Raw genomic sequence first — 16,016 nt, 5'->3', positions numbered from 1 at the left:
GAAAGAAACAGTGATACAGATGACAGGTGCTATAGCAGTCTAGAAAGGGACAAACATTGGGGATGTCAAGACAAATGGGACTTGAACTGGAGTAGAAGCATGTGTGTGGCTTATACAGAGAGGAGAGGGCATTTCAGATGAAAAACAAGTGAGCAAGTCTCAGATATGGGAATATTTAAGGCTTATGCTGAGTGAATGGGCAGTTCAGACTGACTGGCAAGGAATTCATATTGGAAAAGGAAACTAGAAAAGTAGACGGGGTAGGGTGGAGGTGGGGGTGCGAGACTGCTTCCAAAGATCTGCCTTGTGTGCGAGGGTGAGACGTTTGGGCTCTATACCATAGAGGGGGTTGCAGGCACTGTTGTGATGAGATCAGAAGCATGAGAAATGGATAGAGAAAAGGGGACCTGGATCCAGGAGATCAGGGCAGAGATTCTCATGACCATCTGATTAAATAAATATTTATTTGCTGAATTCGACTAAGAGAAATCAGAGAGCTAATTGAACTTAGATTGAGACATGGGGGTGGTATCTCAGGAGAAGGTGGTCCCACTTTAGGCAAATTGTGTTTATTGTATCTGTAGATGATTAAGTAGAAAGGCCCCCGTGGTGTGTTGGATTTGCTGGCACCCGGGAGAACAGACAAGGCTGGAGACAAAGAACTGAAAGTCATCTGCATAAATGTGATAGCTGAAGTTCTGCCTGTGGATGAGTTCAGCACAAGGTCAGGCCGCAGCCTGATCAGCAGGTCTAGGAGTCCAGAAAAAAAAAAAAATAGAAGCCATTCCTTCCTAAAATACCAGAGCTTTGAATTTGCTGATTCTGCATAGTTCAGGTTTTATGAGTAATACTCCAAAGGAATGCGTGGGTTGACCATGAAGTAGTATATAAAATTCTTAACAGTCAGAACATCTTGCTAAAAAGAAGTGATTAAAAAAAAAAAAACAGTTCCAGTCTTCAGCAACCAAATCTTTTATGTGTTTTGATGTAAATAGAAGTTGAGAGAATGTTATAGTCAGGAGTGGGGCAGGGTTTGGGAGGTGGGGATGGGGAACTCCTTAGAAATAAACATAAAATCTTTTCTTCTCCTGGCCCTGGCCTGGCTCAGGTGGTAAATGACAAGATCGTGGCAAGCAACCTTGTGACAGGTCTACCCAAGCAGACCCCAGGGAGCAGCGGGGACATCATCATCCGAACCAGCAAACTGCTGATCCCAGTGACCTGCGAGTTTCCACGCCTGTACACCATTTCGGAAGGCTACGTTCCTAACCTTCGAAATACCCCACTGGAAATCATGGGCCGCAGTCATGGAATCTTCCCATTCACTCTGGAGATCTTCAAGGACAATGAGTTTGAAGAGCCTTACCGGGAAGCTTTGCCCACCCTCAAGCTTCGAGACTCCCTCTACTTTGGCATTGAGCCTGTCGTGCACGTGAATGGCTTAGAAAGCCTAGTGGAGAGCTGCTTTGCCACCCCCACCTCCAAGATCGATGAGATCCTGAAGTACTACCTCATCCAGGATGGGTAATTATGCTGCTTACACGATTTACTACCCCCAGTTCACATCCACCTTCTAAGTGCACAAGCCTACTCGGTTATTTCCTAAAACAACATGGCACTCTTATGAGTTCTTAATTGGTTCAGAAGCCACTCATTGACATATTGGAGGTAAAAACTGGTGAGGGACCAGCGAGTCAAAAATGACTCCAAGGGGTCTAGCTCAGGTGACTGACTAGATGCCATTAACCAAGACGGAAGGCTATAAGTAGAAAAGCAGGTTTGAGGTGAAATATTGAATATGATAATTCCAAATAATGCTATTGAATTGTAAATGCCTGTAGGATATATGGGAAGAGAAGTTCAGTGGGCAGTTGGAAATGTATATCAGACCTTGGAACAAGGTCAGGACTAGAGATAAAGGAGCAAGAATCATTCCTGTAGACTACAGGCACCCCTTGTAGACTTCTCTTTTAAGAAGCTTGGTAGAGAGGGGCGACTCTTGGTTTTGGCTCAGGTCATGATCTCATGATTTGTGAGTTCAAGCCCTGCATCGAGCTCTGTGTTGACAGCACAGAGTCTGCTTGTGTGTGCGTGCTCGCTCTCTCTCTCTCTCTCTCTCTCTCTCAAAATAAATAAATAAACTTAAAAAAGAAGAAGAAGCAGCAGCAGCAGCAGCAGCTTGGGTAGCGAAGGAGAGAAAAGAAATACTTGGAAGGTTTCAGGAGAAGAAAGATCAAGTGAAATTTGGTTTTTCTGTGCTTGTTTTATACAAAGGAGATTTCCTTTATCTCCTAAGAATCCTTGGATTGAGAACTATGTGTGTCTCATGGGATCATTGGAAGTCTGGCGGTTATCCCATCCATTGCTTACATTCCCAGGAAAATTACATTCATACCCCAAACTCCTGGCAGAATCTTATCAGTTTCTTCCTTGTTCTCAGTGTCAGGTGGGACATATCTCAGGTAGGGGCAGGGACTGCAGCTCAATGAAAGGGAAATGGTCTAGCAAGAGCACCACATGGGCCATGCCCTTTGCTAATTGGCCTGCTGGACTCTGAAATATCTACTTAGCTTTTATCTACCAGATCTCTCATCACAGGCAACCTCCACCTGCTGTTGTCAATCTCTCGCACAGTGATTTTTCAACTCTTGAAGCACATTGGGATCAACCAAGAGCCTTTTGTAGAAAGTAGCAGTACCCCCATGCTGTTCTCTCTGTTCTCTTACTGTCTTAATTCCAGCCCTTGTTATCTTTCACCTGGACAGCTAAAACAGCCTCCCAACAGCCCCCTAAGTCCCAACTCTCAAATCTCAGCTTCAAGAGTCCCTGGATATCTAGTCAAAAGGAAGACAAACTTTAAATTTTTGAAAAAAAAAAAATATATATATATATGGTCAGATCCATGTTGAAAACCTTTGATGGCTCTTGATTTCCTTTGGTTAGTAAATTTCACTGTTTACCAGCAGGAGTAATTCTAGCCTCAGCTTTCTGTAGCCTCCTTTTCTTGTGTTCAGAAAATGGAAAATTTATCATTCTGAGCTGTTTTGGGTGGTCTCATAGGAGTCTGTAGTTCTTGGGATTTCCTGCCATCTTAAAGTTATCTTCACAAAGCTTTAAAGTGAAAATTAGAAGTATCACTTTTTATTTATTTTTTTCACTCACATCCTAAAGTTAATAGATTAAGGAATGGATTTTCTTTTAGGGGGAGAGGAGATTTTGGTTCCTTTTTTTTTTCTAACAGCATTATTGGAGTACCATTCTCATACAGTGAGCATACACATTGAAAGTGTACAGTTGGGTAAGTTCTGATGTATACATTCATGAAGCCATCACTATAGTCAAGATAGGGAACTTTTCTCTCATTCCAAGAGTGTTCTCCTTCCCCTGTACTTACTTTTTACAAAAATAAATGTATAATAACCCACTTACTGGGAAAAGATGTAATCTACAATCTCAATAAAGCTTGCAAAGTTTGTTTATGTATTTGTTATTCAGATAGTTAAGGACTATATACTTTTTATTTTAGACAGTTCTAAGAAGCTGTGCTATTTAATTTTCCAGCCCTTAGCATGTACAAAATAGCCCCCCTCCTGAAAATGCTACAGGAGAAATTAAAATGCTTAAAAGCCAGAGACAAGAACTCAAAAACACAGCTGTAGAGATCTAGTAACCAGGCAAATAGTCCCATCTCTGGCACAATAATGGATAGTACTGTAATGGTGTATATGAGACAATTCCTCAAGATAAAATCCAACTCTGAACCTGGCTTATTGTGCCTCACCCTCTGACCTCTGCCTTCTCCAGTTTCTGCTCCTGGCAAAGGGAACTACAGGCAGTTCCCACACTCCATTGTTCCTTACACCCTTCTGACTGCACCTGTTGTTTCCTCTGCCTGAAATCTTCTTCCCCTTTTCTTGCTGCCTGAATCTTACTGGTCCTTCAAGATTCAACAGGATTTCTTTCCTCCATGAAGCCTTCCCTGATTCCTTCTAACCTGAACTAGAAATATTCTTTCCTTCTCTTTCCTCCTCAATGCCTAGCCTATAGGGTCATTAAATATTGGTCAAATGAATTATTGCGTGAGCATTTAACATAACAATAATCTGAAGCTAGTCCAGAGCCATAAAGTAAACATAATGTGTGATTATATTTATAAACTGCTTGATTATTCATTGTCCTCAGCTTAAATTTAAATCGGGATGGTTTCTCCTGATATTTGGCACATCTCGTTTACCTCCCTCCAGTTTCAATCGGCCTGTGCTCTGAGAATGCAAAGTAATTTAATACAAGCCCACGCAAAGTAGAATTAGAAAGTTATTCTCCAGAAAAAGAAACAAATTGAATTCCAAAATAAAATACTGGACAACATTTGGGTAATCAATGATTTTGTATTATCCTATATACCATTGTTACTTTCTTTCAACACACCAACTTAGAGCTGAGGAACCAGCATTGTGTAATCATGGCAAACCCCAAGTCAAGAGCCAGAATTTGTTCTGGGTTCTCTTCTGTAATATATTACCCTGTAACAACTCTTTTTGCCTCATTCTCACTTGAAAAAACAACAACAACAACAATAGTATTTTTAGGTAAAAATAAATTGAAAATGGTGAGGCACTTAGATGAAAAGTGCCATTTTAATATCGCTTTACTCTTTTTTATCATAGATACAGACTGTAAACTCTTTGACATCACAGACCATATTTTTCATCTTTATATCCTCTGCAGTTCCCAGCAGAGTATGTTGCATTAGATTAGATATGCAGTAGGTATTTATTATAGAACATACTCAAAAGATGGCATAAATTAACTTTACCTCAGGAAAATGAAAATGAGTACATAAATACAAGAAATAACAGGGACTGCATTATATATTTAGATCTTCTTCAGTTCAGGGGAATATGGTACTAGTGGTAATATAAGTCACAATGCCTTATTTTTAAACAATTTTATGGGATTTTTCAACTGCACTGAAACTTAGCAATGAACTAGAAAGTGGTCTTTAAGCATGTGGAGCAAGTATCCAATTTCATAGACTTCTACTTCTGATCCCCACTTTTTTTTCCTGACCTGGCAGGCAAGAACTATTAGGTATCCATAAAAGGGAAAATACATTCAGGGAAAATAAAGTTCCTTTAAAATTCAGAATGGGAAAGATGATACAGGTGTAATCCCTGGCCTGTAGGAAGAAAATGTTCATCAAATACTAAACCCTGGTCTCAAAATTGAGAATCAATAACACATCTTTTCCTCAGCTAACCCTGACGTACCCTACGAGTTTCACTTCAAGCAGTAGACCTGAGATTAAAACCCAAAAACCCTACAAAACCAAAACTTAGCGTTAAATTTGGGAAAAGAGGAATTACAACAGTTTGGAGGTGAATGAACTTTCCTCAGGAGAACGAGTTATTCTCTCTGGAACTTAGGTCTTTATGCAGCTCTTTGAAATACAAGTTGGGGTTTGCTCATCTCTGAACCCCCCTTGGGGGTTAGTGTATGTAAAGTGTCCAATAAATATTTATGAAGTCTAGTTAAAAGAAAAGCCTTTTTAAGCCAATTAACGAGTATGTAACCGCAGAATCCCTACCATGTATTACAAATAAAAATACAGCCTTACAAAGATACCTTCATTTCCAGAGATATCGTTGGAATAAATGTGGGTGCTGTTGCTGGCACTTCAGTACATTGATATGTCAAGAGGTCCTTGTGCCCAGTTTGTGGGTACAGAGAATGAGAGATGATTAATGAACAGGGTTGTATCTGAAGATGCCTTTCTAGGGAGGGAATTTCATTTTTCCTTCATTCTCAACAAGCTTGAGTTCAGCCCAGCCTCCTCCACCCAGTCAGCCACTCTTTGGACCAAACACATTGGACTGGATTGTTTTTCCACCTCTGTAGAAACAATCAAGTCTTACGTGCTCTCCTGTCTTGCTTTCAGCTGTGTTTCAGATGACTCAGTGAAGCAGTACACATCACGAGACCACTTAGCAAAGCACTTTCAGGTTCCTGTCTTCAAGTTTGTGGGCAAAGACCACAAGGTGAGCTGAACACCTTTACCTTGTAACCTACATCCCCACCCCCAGACCTGAATTGGTGTCCCAATTCGTTGACCTTCTCTATGAGACCAAAGTTAGGATCTGCATTCCCCTCTGAAAAATACTGTAGGGGAATGCCTGGGTGCCTGGGTGGCTCAGTCGGTTGAGTGTCCAATTTTGGCTCAGGTCATGATCTCACAGTTCATGAGTTTGAGCCCCATGTCAGGCTCTGTGCTGACAGCTTGGAGCCTGGAGCCTACTTCAGACTCTCTGTCTCCCTCTCTCTCTCTGCGCCTCCCCTGCTTGTGCTCTCTTTCTGACTCTCAAAAATAAATAAACATTAAAAAAATTTTATAAAGTAAAGAAAAATACTGTAGAATTGGCCACCTAGAAGCCTAATACCTTCATTAATATCACAGTTATCTGCCTCCCTCCCAAGAAAATCACTGTGCTTGTTCAAAGAAAATACTATATGATCATAATTTTAAATCATTGTGGGCAGATATGGTTGAAAAAGTCTGCTTGGTAGTCATTGGCCAAGGATATGGACAGAAAATTCACAGAAAAGACAAATAGCGAAGTGTTCAGTGAAAATAGTACTTAAGATGCCAATTAAAACAATTATAAGACATTATTTTATGCATATTAAATTTATAAAAATTTATCACAATGCTTGCAAAGTTATAGGGAGAATACAGTGACAGTATAAATGAGTATAATTTCTGGAAAGTTGTCTGATAATATGTAGCAATAACCATAAAATCATATTCTAAAAACTCCAATTCTGACAGTTTCTCAAAAACAAACAAGCAAAAAAAAAAGAAAAACACGATTTGTTAGATGTGTTTACAGAGCATTGTTACATGGGAAATGAGAGAAAGCCCCCAACCAGGCCTACCATATATCAGTTAATGCAATACTAAGCAGTTATTAAAATGAGAAATATAGAAAAAGGAGATATGAAAAAACTTTTATCATAACAGTTTACATGCATATTGAATATGCTACGTTTTTGAAAATTATACATACACCGAAGTTATAAGAGGCCATAGATAGTATGTTAAGGTGGAGGCTTTTTTGGTTTTTGTTTTAGTAGAGTTGTTGAGACATATAAACCAAAAGAAGTTTAAGAGACCAATATTTTTTTCCACCCTGCATTTAAGTGAATTTAAGTGAACAGTTACATCACTGTTCCAGAGCACCTGCTAATCATGATGGCTAATCCTGATCTCCCTCCTCAAGCAGGCAGCACGCTTCGGGAGGTAACTGGTAGGAAGAAGCTTGGGCAAAGAACTTGTTATTTTACACAGAAGTGTGTGGGCACCAATGTTTTTCCTAGACTTTGATGCTAAGAATGAAGATGTTAACATTATTAGATGTTGCCTTCTCAAAGGTCTCTCCTGTCCCTGTACAAAAGCAAAAGTTATAGATGTGGGGTTCTAAATCACCCACATGACTCAGTGTCTTTGCCACCTGACCAATGTTGTGAATCTGGGCAAGTTTCCTAACCTAAGTCTCAGTTTCCTCATCTGTAAAATGGGGATGATAACATCTACCCGAAACAGTTGTTGTTTAGATGAAACGAGACAATATATATGAAACATTTGGTATAGTGTCTAGCTTCTAGAAAGGGCCCCGCAAGTGGTAGCTGTTATCATTATTTTTGTTAATTATAATTATGGTCTTTCCAGGAAGTGTTTCTGCACTGCCAGGTCCTTGTCTGTGGAAGGCTGGACGAGCATTCTCGCTGTGCTCAGGGCTGCCACCGGCGAATGCGTCGTGAGGCAGTAGAGGGAGAGGATACAGCTGGTCTGCAGAGCCAGATGCTGACAGGCGGCCCGATCAGCATCGACTGGGAGGACTAGGACCACCCAACACCCGAGTCCTGGCTTTGGGCCACCCACCTCTTTGGAACTTCTCCCTACGCCCTCTGAGAGCACCAATCAACACCCTAGAACGTGGCGCTTCTTTGAACCTTATACTGTGGGTTTAGACAGACTCCCGGAACTGACTCATTCTGACTCCGGCTGCTGGGTCAGGAAAGGTCACCTCACTGCTGACTGATCCAACCCATGGGCTTCATCTTCCCAACGTCGAAAAGCTATGCTGTCCCTGCAAGAAAGCAGTTCACCCTGCTCCCCACATTTCCTTCCTACAATAAAACACCTCGTGTAGGATGCAATAGGACCCCTAAAATCAAAAGTCGGGCATGCTCTTCTGAAGTGTAAACTTAAAACAAATTAAATGGTTTCTTGAAATTATGACCTAAATACCCAGCAACTCCTTAAATATGTAAATAATAATCATTCCCTGAAATTTCAACTCAAACGCAGAGTAGTTATAGGAGATTCGGAAGTTTATCAGTATAAGTGTGTCCTAAAAAATATTATTTGATTTTCCTCTTGCACAGTGTTTTCTTTTGATATTTTTATATTACGTGAAATGTTTTCAATTAATAAATATTAATAAATGTATTGACATGCATTTAAGTGGTTCAATGACTGAACTGTAGACAAAATTAAAATTTGGTACCATATGTCCTGTTATTTGGCATTCTAAGCCCTCAGACTGATACGGCAATTAAAAAAAGGTGTAAATTATACCATGCTCTATTTTGTAGGTAGGTGCTTAATACAGTTTATTGAAGTAAATACTATAAATCACAGAGATAAATTTTATATGCAATGAAATCCAATTTCTTAATATGCCAATTATTTTTATGGCTTTACATAAGATCAGGAAACAGTTTTTCTTCTTTTTCTTTTTTGAAATGGCTATAATCAACAGTTCTTAATGCAACCAGTAAAATTAACAAACGGAAGTGAAAGGACAGAATGACCTAGATCAAGAATTGGCCAGCTTTTTTTGTCAAGAGCCAAATGGTAAACATTTTAGGCTTTCTGGCTATACAGTCTGTCACAACTGTTCAACTCTGAGGTTGTAGCACAGGAGTGACCATAAACAAATGAGAATATGGCTGTGTTCCAATAAAACGCCACAGAAGCAGTGTTAGACCTGATTTGGCCCATGAGTTTCATTTGCTGATCCCTGATCTTAGTGGACCTCAGCCCTCCCAGTGCATCAAGATCAGGTGGGGAGCACTCATAAAACACCTACAGGTAGATACCACCCCCCAGAGGGTTTCTGCTTTTTAATACTCCTTTGGTGATTGTAATCTGCAGTCAGTATTGAGAACCAGAGTTTAGCAACTGACCATTTGTGTGTCCTCAGATTTCAGGGACTTCTAGCTATCTTCAGTGGCAATTTTTACGAAATGCTTCTCAGATCCTACCATGACACTAACACCACTTAGTAACTGGGAATATCAACAGGAATAATTCACTGAAGGAAAAAAATGGAACCTCAGAGACCTAACTCCATCTGACCTCCACCTCCATTGGTCTTCACCAAGTAAGTCTCTGACCTTTCCCACTTGTTCTTATCTCTCCAGCACCAGTGGGAATGATTGTTATCATTGGTGGAACTTACCAGGTTGGGTTCTGTTCTCTTCTAAGTGAAATGGAAGCACATTGGTGATAATGGAATTCATTCATCTCTTTTCATATTTCCTAAAAAGAACACTTTATTAAATGTGAGATGCTTACTGGCAACTGAAACATGAATCAGAGGAAAGTCCTTGCCTCCCAAATGGTTGGATGCTGCAAAATTTCACTTATGAATATAATTACCAAGTCCGAGAATCCCAATATTTTAGTCTTTATTTTAGTCTTTAAACTAAGAACTGAATTGCCAGGCAAATGTTTCTTCGTTGGGGAGACCATTGGTAAAATAAAGAGTAGTCTTCAAATCACTCCATGTCTTTTTTCCAGTTCTCCCAAAGGATGGGACTCACGTTTCAGCTGTAGAACAATATTTCCTTTCTCTTGCTTTGTGTTATCCAAACATTTGGAAGCAAGGATGAGACACATCTGCCACACTACCATCTCTGAGACTGACAGCTGTGGCATCACTCAAAACCAGGAAGGGATCACCTCTTTCTCATAACTCTTCTTTCTCCTCTTCTGCACAGATGCAGGCTGCCCTTTGGCTATTCATGAAAGGTCGGCAGCCCAAGGTCCATACGGTATTGAACACAGTATCAGCCAGAGAATCACAGGCTACTTGAAAAGGATGAAGAGGAAAAAAAAAAAAGGAAAGAAAAAAATGAAGGAAATAAAAGGTTAATGTACAAGACTATCCCAAGTAGTTTGAGTAATTTTAAAAACGAATGCAATTCCAAGCATGACATGATACCCAGAGGAAAATAAAAGCAGTGATCCAAATACATAATTAAAAAGAACATACACTTAAGAGAAACTTAATAAGCTTCCATCCAATCTAATTAAGCAGAATATACTTTGAGGTGCCCTTCTTTCATGGGCCTCTAGGTCAAAATCACATTTAGCAATCAGAATCTCCTATATCACTATGCACACTCCATGGAAAATCTACCATTTTTGCAGAATACTCCCTCAGATAACTGTACTATGTTTTCTGTAGCTTTCTCTGTTTAAGTGTGGGATGAATAACAATTCACTCATTAAGAAAAACATATGTGTTGGTCAGCCATTCTGTTAGCCATCAGGGATGCAAAGACCAAAGAGATCCCAACTAAAGTACTCACAGTTTGGACAAAGAGGTCGACAGGATGGACAGGTAAACTAATGGTTACACTACACTGTGATGGAAGTAATATCATGGTGGTATGGGAACCCACACAAGAAAAGTCTATCCCTTTGGGGTAAAGGTTATTATGAAAGGCATCTCAGAACACCTTCCATTAGAATTTTGATAAGAATTGTATTGAATCCGTAGATTGTTTTGGGTAGCATGACCATTTTCAATGCACAAGTCTTTCACCTCCTTGGTCAAATTAATTCCTGGGTATTTTATTCTTGATGCAATTGTAAATGATAATTTTTCTTAAATCATCTTTCTGATAATTCATTATTAGTGTATAGAAATGAAATTGATTTTTGTATATTGACTTTGCATCCTGTGACTTTACTGAATTTATTAGTTCTAATAGGTTTATGTTTTTCTTTGTGGAGACTTTAGGGTTTTCCATATATGATATCATGTCATCTGCAAATAGTGGTAGTTTTACATCTTTGATTCCAATTTGGATGTCTTTTATTTCTTCTTTTTGCCTAATTGCTCTGGTTAGAACTTCCAATACTATGTTAAATAAAAGTGGTGAAAGTTGGCATCCTTGTCTTGTTCCTGATCGTAGAGAAAAAGCTTTCAGCTTTTCTCCATTGAGTATGATGTTAGCTGTGCGCTTGTCACATATGGCCTCTATTATGTTGAGGTATGTTCCCTTTATACCTACTGTGTTGAGAGGTTTTTTTCACAAATGAATGTTGAATTTTGTTAATGCTTTTTCTGCATCTATTGAGAGGATCATACAATATTTATCCTTCATTTTGTTAATGTGCTGTATCGCATTGTCTGATTTGCTGATGTTGAACAATTCTTGCTTCCCTTGAATAAAGCCCACTTGATCATGATGTATGATCCTTTTAATATTATTGAATTGAATTAGGTTTGCTAATATTCTGTTGAGGATTTTTGCGTCTATATTCATCACAAATTTATCTGTAGTTTTTTTTTTTTTTCTTATGGTGTCCTTGTCTAGTTTTGGTATCAAAATAATACTGGCCTCATAAAGTAAGTTTGGAAGTGCTCCCTTCTCTTCAATTTTTGGAAGAATTTGAGGATTGGTGTTAATTCTTCCTTAAATGTTGAAGTCATTTGAATGGATGCTTAATTCTTCTTGAAATGTTGAAACCATTTAAATGGATGATTAATTTCTCTTTAAATGTTGAAGCCACTTAGAAAGTCCATTTTGGGGTGCCTGGGTGGCTCAGTCAGTTAAGCATCTAACTCTTGATTTCAGCTCAAGTCATGATCTCATGGTTGTGAGATCAAGCCCTGTGTTGGGCTCTGTGCTGAGCATGGAGCCTGCTTGGAATTCTCTCTCTCTCTCTCTCTCTCTCTCTCTCTCTCTCTCTGTCTTCCTCTGCCCCTCTCCCCCACTTGTATTCTTTCTCAAAAAAAAAGTTGAAAAATAAAAGTCTGTCTTGCTCTGGACTTTCATTTGTTGAGAGATCTTTGATTGCTGATTCTATCACTTTACTAATAATCAGTCTGTTCAGATTCTATTTTTCATTATTCAGTTTCAGTAAGAACTGAATGTTCCTAGGAACTGCATGTTTCTAGGAATTTACCCATTTCTCCTCAGTTGTCCAATTTATTAGCATATAATTATTCATAGTAGTCTTTTGTGATCCTTTGTATTTCTGTGGTATCAGTTGTAATGTCTCCTCTTCTATTTCTGATTTTATTTATTTGAGTCCTCTCAAATTAGCTTTTAATTAGTCTAGCTACAGGTTTGTCTATTTTCTTCATCTTTAAAAAAAACAAAACAAAAGCTCCTAGTTTCATTTATCTTTTCTATTGTCATTTTAGTCTTAGTTTCATTTATTTCTGCTCTGATCTTTGTTATTCACTTTCTTCTACTAACTTTGGGCTCCAATGTTTTTCTTTTTCTAGTTCCTTGAGGTGTAAAGTTGAGCTATGTATTCAAGATCTTTTTGATGTAGGCATTTACTGCTATGAATTTCCCTCTTAGAACTGCTTTTGCTGCAACTCATAAGTTTAGGTATGTTGTATTTCCATTTTCATTTGTCTCAATGTTTCTTTATTTCTCTTTTGATTTCTTCTTCAACCCATTGGTTGTTTAGTACCATTTGTTTATTTCCTCTTGACATTGCTCTCAACACTTCTATTCAATATTGTACTGGAACCCCTAGACAGGACAATTGGCAAGAGGAATATGTAAAAGGTATCCAAATTGGAAAGGAAAATGATATGTAAATGGCATTATCTTATGTATAGAAAAGCCCAAGGAATCCACTAAAATCTATTAAAATTAATAAGTGAGTTCAGCAAGGTTGCAGGATAATAGATCAGTATACAAAATCAGTTTATTTCTGTACATTATCAATGAATAATCTGAAAATAAAATTAAGATAATAATTTCATTTATAATAACAAAAAAAACGAATAAAGTACTTAATTTAAACAAAAGAAGTGTAAGACTTGTGTTCTGTAAATTAGAAGACACTGTGAAAGAAATTAAAGACAATCCAAATAAATGGAAAGACATTCATGTTCATTGATCAGGAAACATAATTTTGTTAGATGGTAACATGTCTCAAATTGATCTCCGGATTTAACAAAAGCTGTACCAAATTTCTAACTGCCATTTCTTGCAGAAATTGACAAGCTGAACCTAAAATTCATAAGAAAATTCAAGGGACCTAGAATATCCAAAACAATCTTGAGAAAGAAGAACAAAGTTGAAGATTACTTCCTGATTTCAAAGTTTACTACAAAACCATAATAATAAATACCATGTGCCACTGGCATAGATCAATGAAATAGAATTGAAAATCTAGAAATAAATACTGCATTTCTGTTCAACTGATTTTTGATAAGGGTGCAAAAACAACTGAGTGTGAGAAACGTCTTTCAACAATATGCAGGAACATTTGTATATCCACAAAAAAAGAATGAAGTTGGATCTCTTTCTTACATCATACACAAAAATTAACTAAAAGTGGATCATAGACCTAAGTGTATAAGCTAAAACAAAGCTCTTAGAAGAAAACATAGGAGCAAATCTTTGTGACCTTGGATAAAGCAAAGCCTTCTTGCATATGACACCAAAAGTACAAGCAACAAAAGGAAAAAAATAGATAAGTTGGACTTTATTGAAATGTAAAACATCTGCTTTGCAAATAATTTCATCAAGAAAGTGAAAACAAACCCACAAAATGAGAGAAAATATTAGTGAAGCATGTATCTGATAAGGGACTTGTGTCCAGAATATATAAAGAATACTCACAACTCAATAATAAAAAGATAAGTAACCCAATTTAAAAAGAGGTAAAGGATCTGATTAAACATTTCTCCAAAGCAGATATTTAATGTCCAACTAGCACATAAAAATATAATCAACATTATTAGCAATCAGGGAAATGCAAATCAAAACCACAATGTGATACCATTTCACATTCTCCAAGATCTATAATCAAAAGGACAGATAATAACAAGGGTTGATAAGGATGTAGAGAAATTGGAACCTTAATACATTGCTGGTGAGAATGTGAAATGGTGTAGCTATTTTGGAAAACAGTTTGTCATAAAATTACCATATAACCCAGAATCCCCCCCCCCTCAGATATATACCCAAGAGAAATGAAAAGATATGTCTCCACAAAAACTTATATATCAATGTTCATACCAGAATTATTCATAATAGCCAAAGGTAGAAACAACCCAAATGTCCTCCATTTGATGAATGGATAAAGAAAATACATTATATCCATATAATGAATGGACTATAACTTAGCAATAAAAAGAAACAAAATACTGATACATGCTACAACACAGATAAACTTTGCTAAGTTAAAAATGTCTGTCACAAAAGACCACATATTTTATGATTCCATTTATATGAAATGTCCAGAACAGACAAATCAATAGAGGTAGAAAGCAGATTCATGGTTGCCAAAGGCCAGGAAAGGAAACGAGAGAGGGATTGTTCATGGCTATGGGGATTCCTTTTGGTGTGGTCAGAATGTTCTAGAATTGATTATGGGCCTGACTGCATAGCTTTGTGAACATATTTTAAAAGCATTTAAATGGTTGAATTGTATAGTATGTGAATTACATATCAATAAAGCTATTTCAACAACAACAAAAAATGATCAGAGTGTTCCAAGCAGAGGGAACTGCAGAGGCAGAAAAATATGGTTCATCAACCCGAGTAGTTTGGAATGGCAGAAGTCAGGAGAGAAATCAGAAATAAGCAAAATAATGCTGGAGAGGTAGGGTAGCGCTGGATCAGTAAAGGCTATGTATATCATACTAAGGAGTTTGGATTTATTCCTAAGAAAGAGGAACCAATTGAAGGGCTTACACAGAGGGTGGAAATGACTGGATTTATATGGTACAAAAATGTGTCTGGTCCCTATGAGGAAAATAGATTGGATGGGATCCAGAGATTAGATTAACTTGCAGTAACCAGGCAAGTGGTATATCAAAGAGATATTTAGGAGAAAAAATCAATAGGACATTGCTTAGAGGAAGTAACTTGACCTGACCTTGGATTAGCAGCAGGCACTTATTCACCTTTTGTAGGTACAGAGAGAGTGATACTCCCTTTTACAGTGCCCAATTAATTATTCATATTTTGAAGCCTTCACACATTCACTTTAGGACTACACTCTAGACAGCGATCTGTGAAAATGATCCAAAATTCTTTCTACTGCTGACTTTCTCAGTGGCATGAGGCCAACTCCTTATAAGCTTAAATTTCAAACTTTGCCATCTAAAAATCTATAATGCGAATACCTGAATATAATGTTCTGGCTTCAGAAACTACAGGATTAAAGCTTTTCCTAAGGTGAATTAGGAAAAGGAAATTACACGATCAGTGCTAGAAACTGGGTAGCTAAGCAGTTGCTTAAAAATAATTATCCTGAAAAATACAAAGAGCTTAAACAAAAAAAGATAGGTTTTAAAAAATTCTTTCCCCAACTGAAAACAAAATAAGGGAAAAAAGGGCTTAAACCAAACCAAGTGGTCCTACAGAAAAATTCCTGATATGGAAAATTATTTAATAGTGGAATGAATAACCAAAGCCAGTTGGGCAACTCTTTCTCCAGTCTTAAAGGATAGATTTTTATATCTCTGGAAAGGCTTTGGTGTAGCCCTATCCATCAGGAGTGGTGCCAGCAGCTCCTGGGCAGGACAGCAAGAACTTTAGTGAAGGAATGCCCAGAATCTTCCTTCACCCTTCTTAACATTCATCACAGTGTTCTATAAAGAAAGTTCAGTGAGCTCTAATGGTCTCTTTGCGTAAAGGGGCTCTGGATATATTTCTGTATGAAAACAGGAACAAAACTCCCT

The 16,016-nt window shown here is 37.9% G+C and overlaps 2 protein-coding genes across 5 annotated transcripts in view; one reads left to right on the top strand and one right to left on the bottom strand.

Moving 5' to 3' along the window:
• The window catches only part of OIT3 (oncoprotein induced transcript 3), a 28,388-nt gene extending 18,676 nt beyond the window's left edge, over positions 1 to 9,712 (top strand). Inside the window, exons 7-9 of the mRNA XM_030334700.1 lie at positions 1,109 to 1,524; positions 5,939 to 6,038; positions 7,727 to 9,712. Of these exons, the coding sequence (XP_030190560.1) occupies positions 1,109 to 1,524; positions 5,939 to 6,038; positions 7,727 to 7,900 (690 nt within the window). The 3' untranslated portion in view covers positions 7,901 to 9,712. The remainder of the gene's footprint in view (positions 1 to 1,108; positions 1,525 to 5,938; positions 6,039 to 7,726) is intronic.
• A 322-nt stretch (positions 9,713 to 10,034) lies between these two features.
• Positions 10,035 to 16,016, bottom strand: part of PLA2G12B (phospholipase A2 group XIIB) — a 30,494-nt gene continuing 24,512 nt past the window's right edge. For 3 of the 4 annotated variants that reach the window (XM_030334703.1, XM_030334701.1, XM_030334704.1), the window contains one exon: positions 10,035 to 10,156. In XM_030334703.1, the coding sequence (XP_030190563.1) occupies positions 10,035 to 10,156 (122 nt within the window). The remainder of the gene's footprint in view (positions 10,157 to 16,016) is intronic. The other variant, XM_030334702.1, reaches the window with a different exon arrangement.

Source organism: Lynx canadensis, chromosome D2 (assembly GCF_007474595.2).
Source record: "Lynx canadensis isolate LIC74 chromosome D2, mLynCan4.pri.v2, whole genome shotgun sequence".
Taxonomy (NCBI): Eukaryota; Metazoa; Chordata; class Mammalia; order Carnivora; family Felidae; genus Lynx; species Lynx canadensis.
This window is presented reverse-complemented; position numbering and strand designations above follow the sequence as displayed.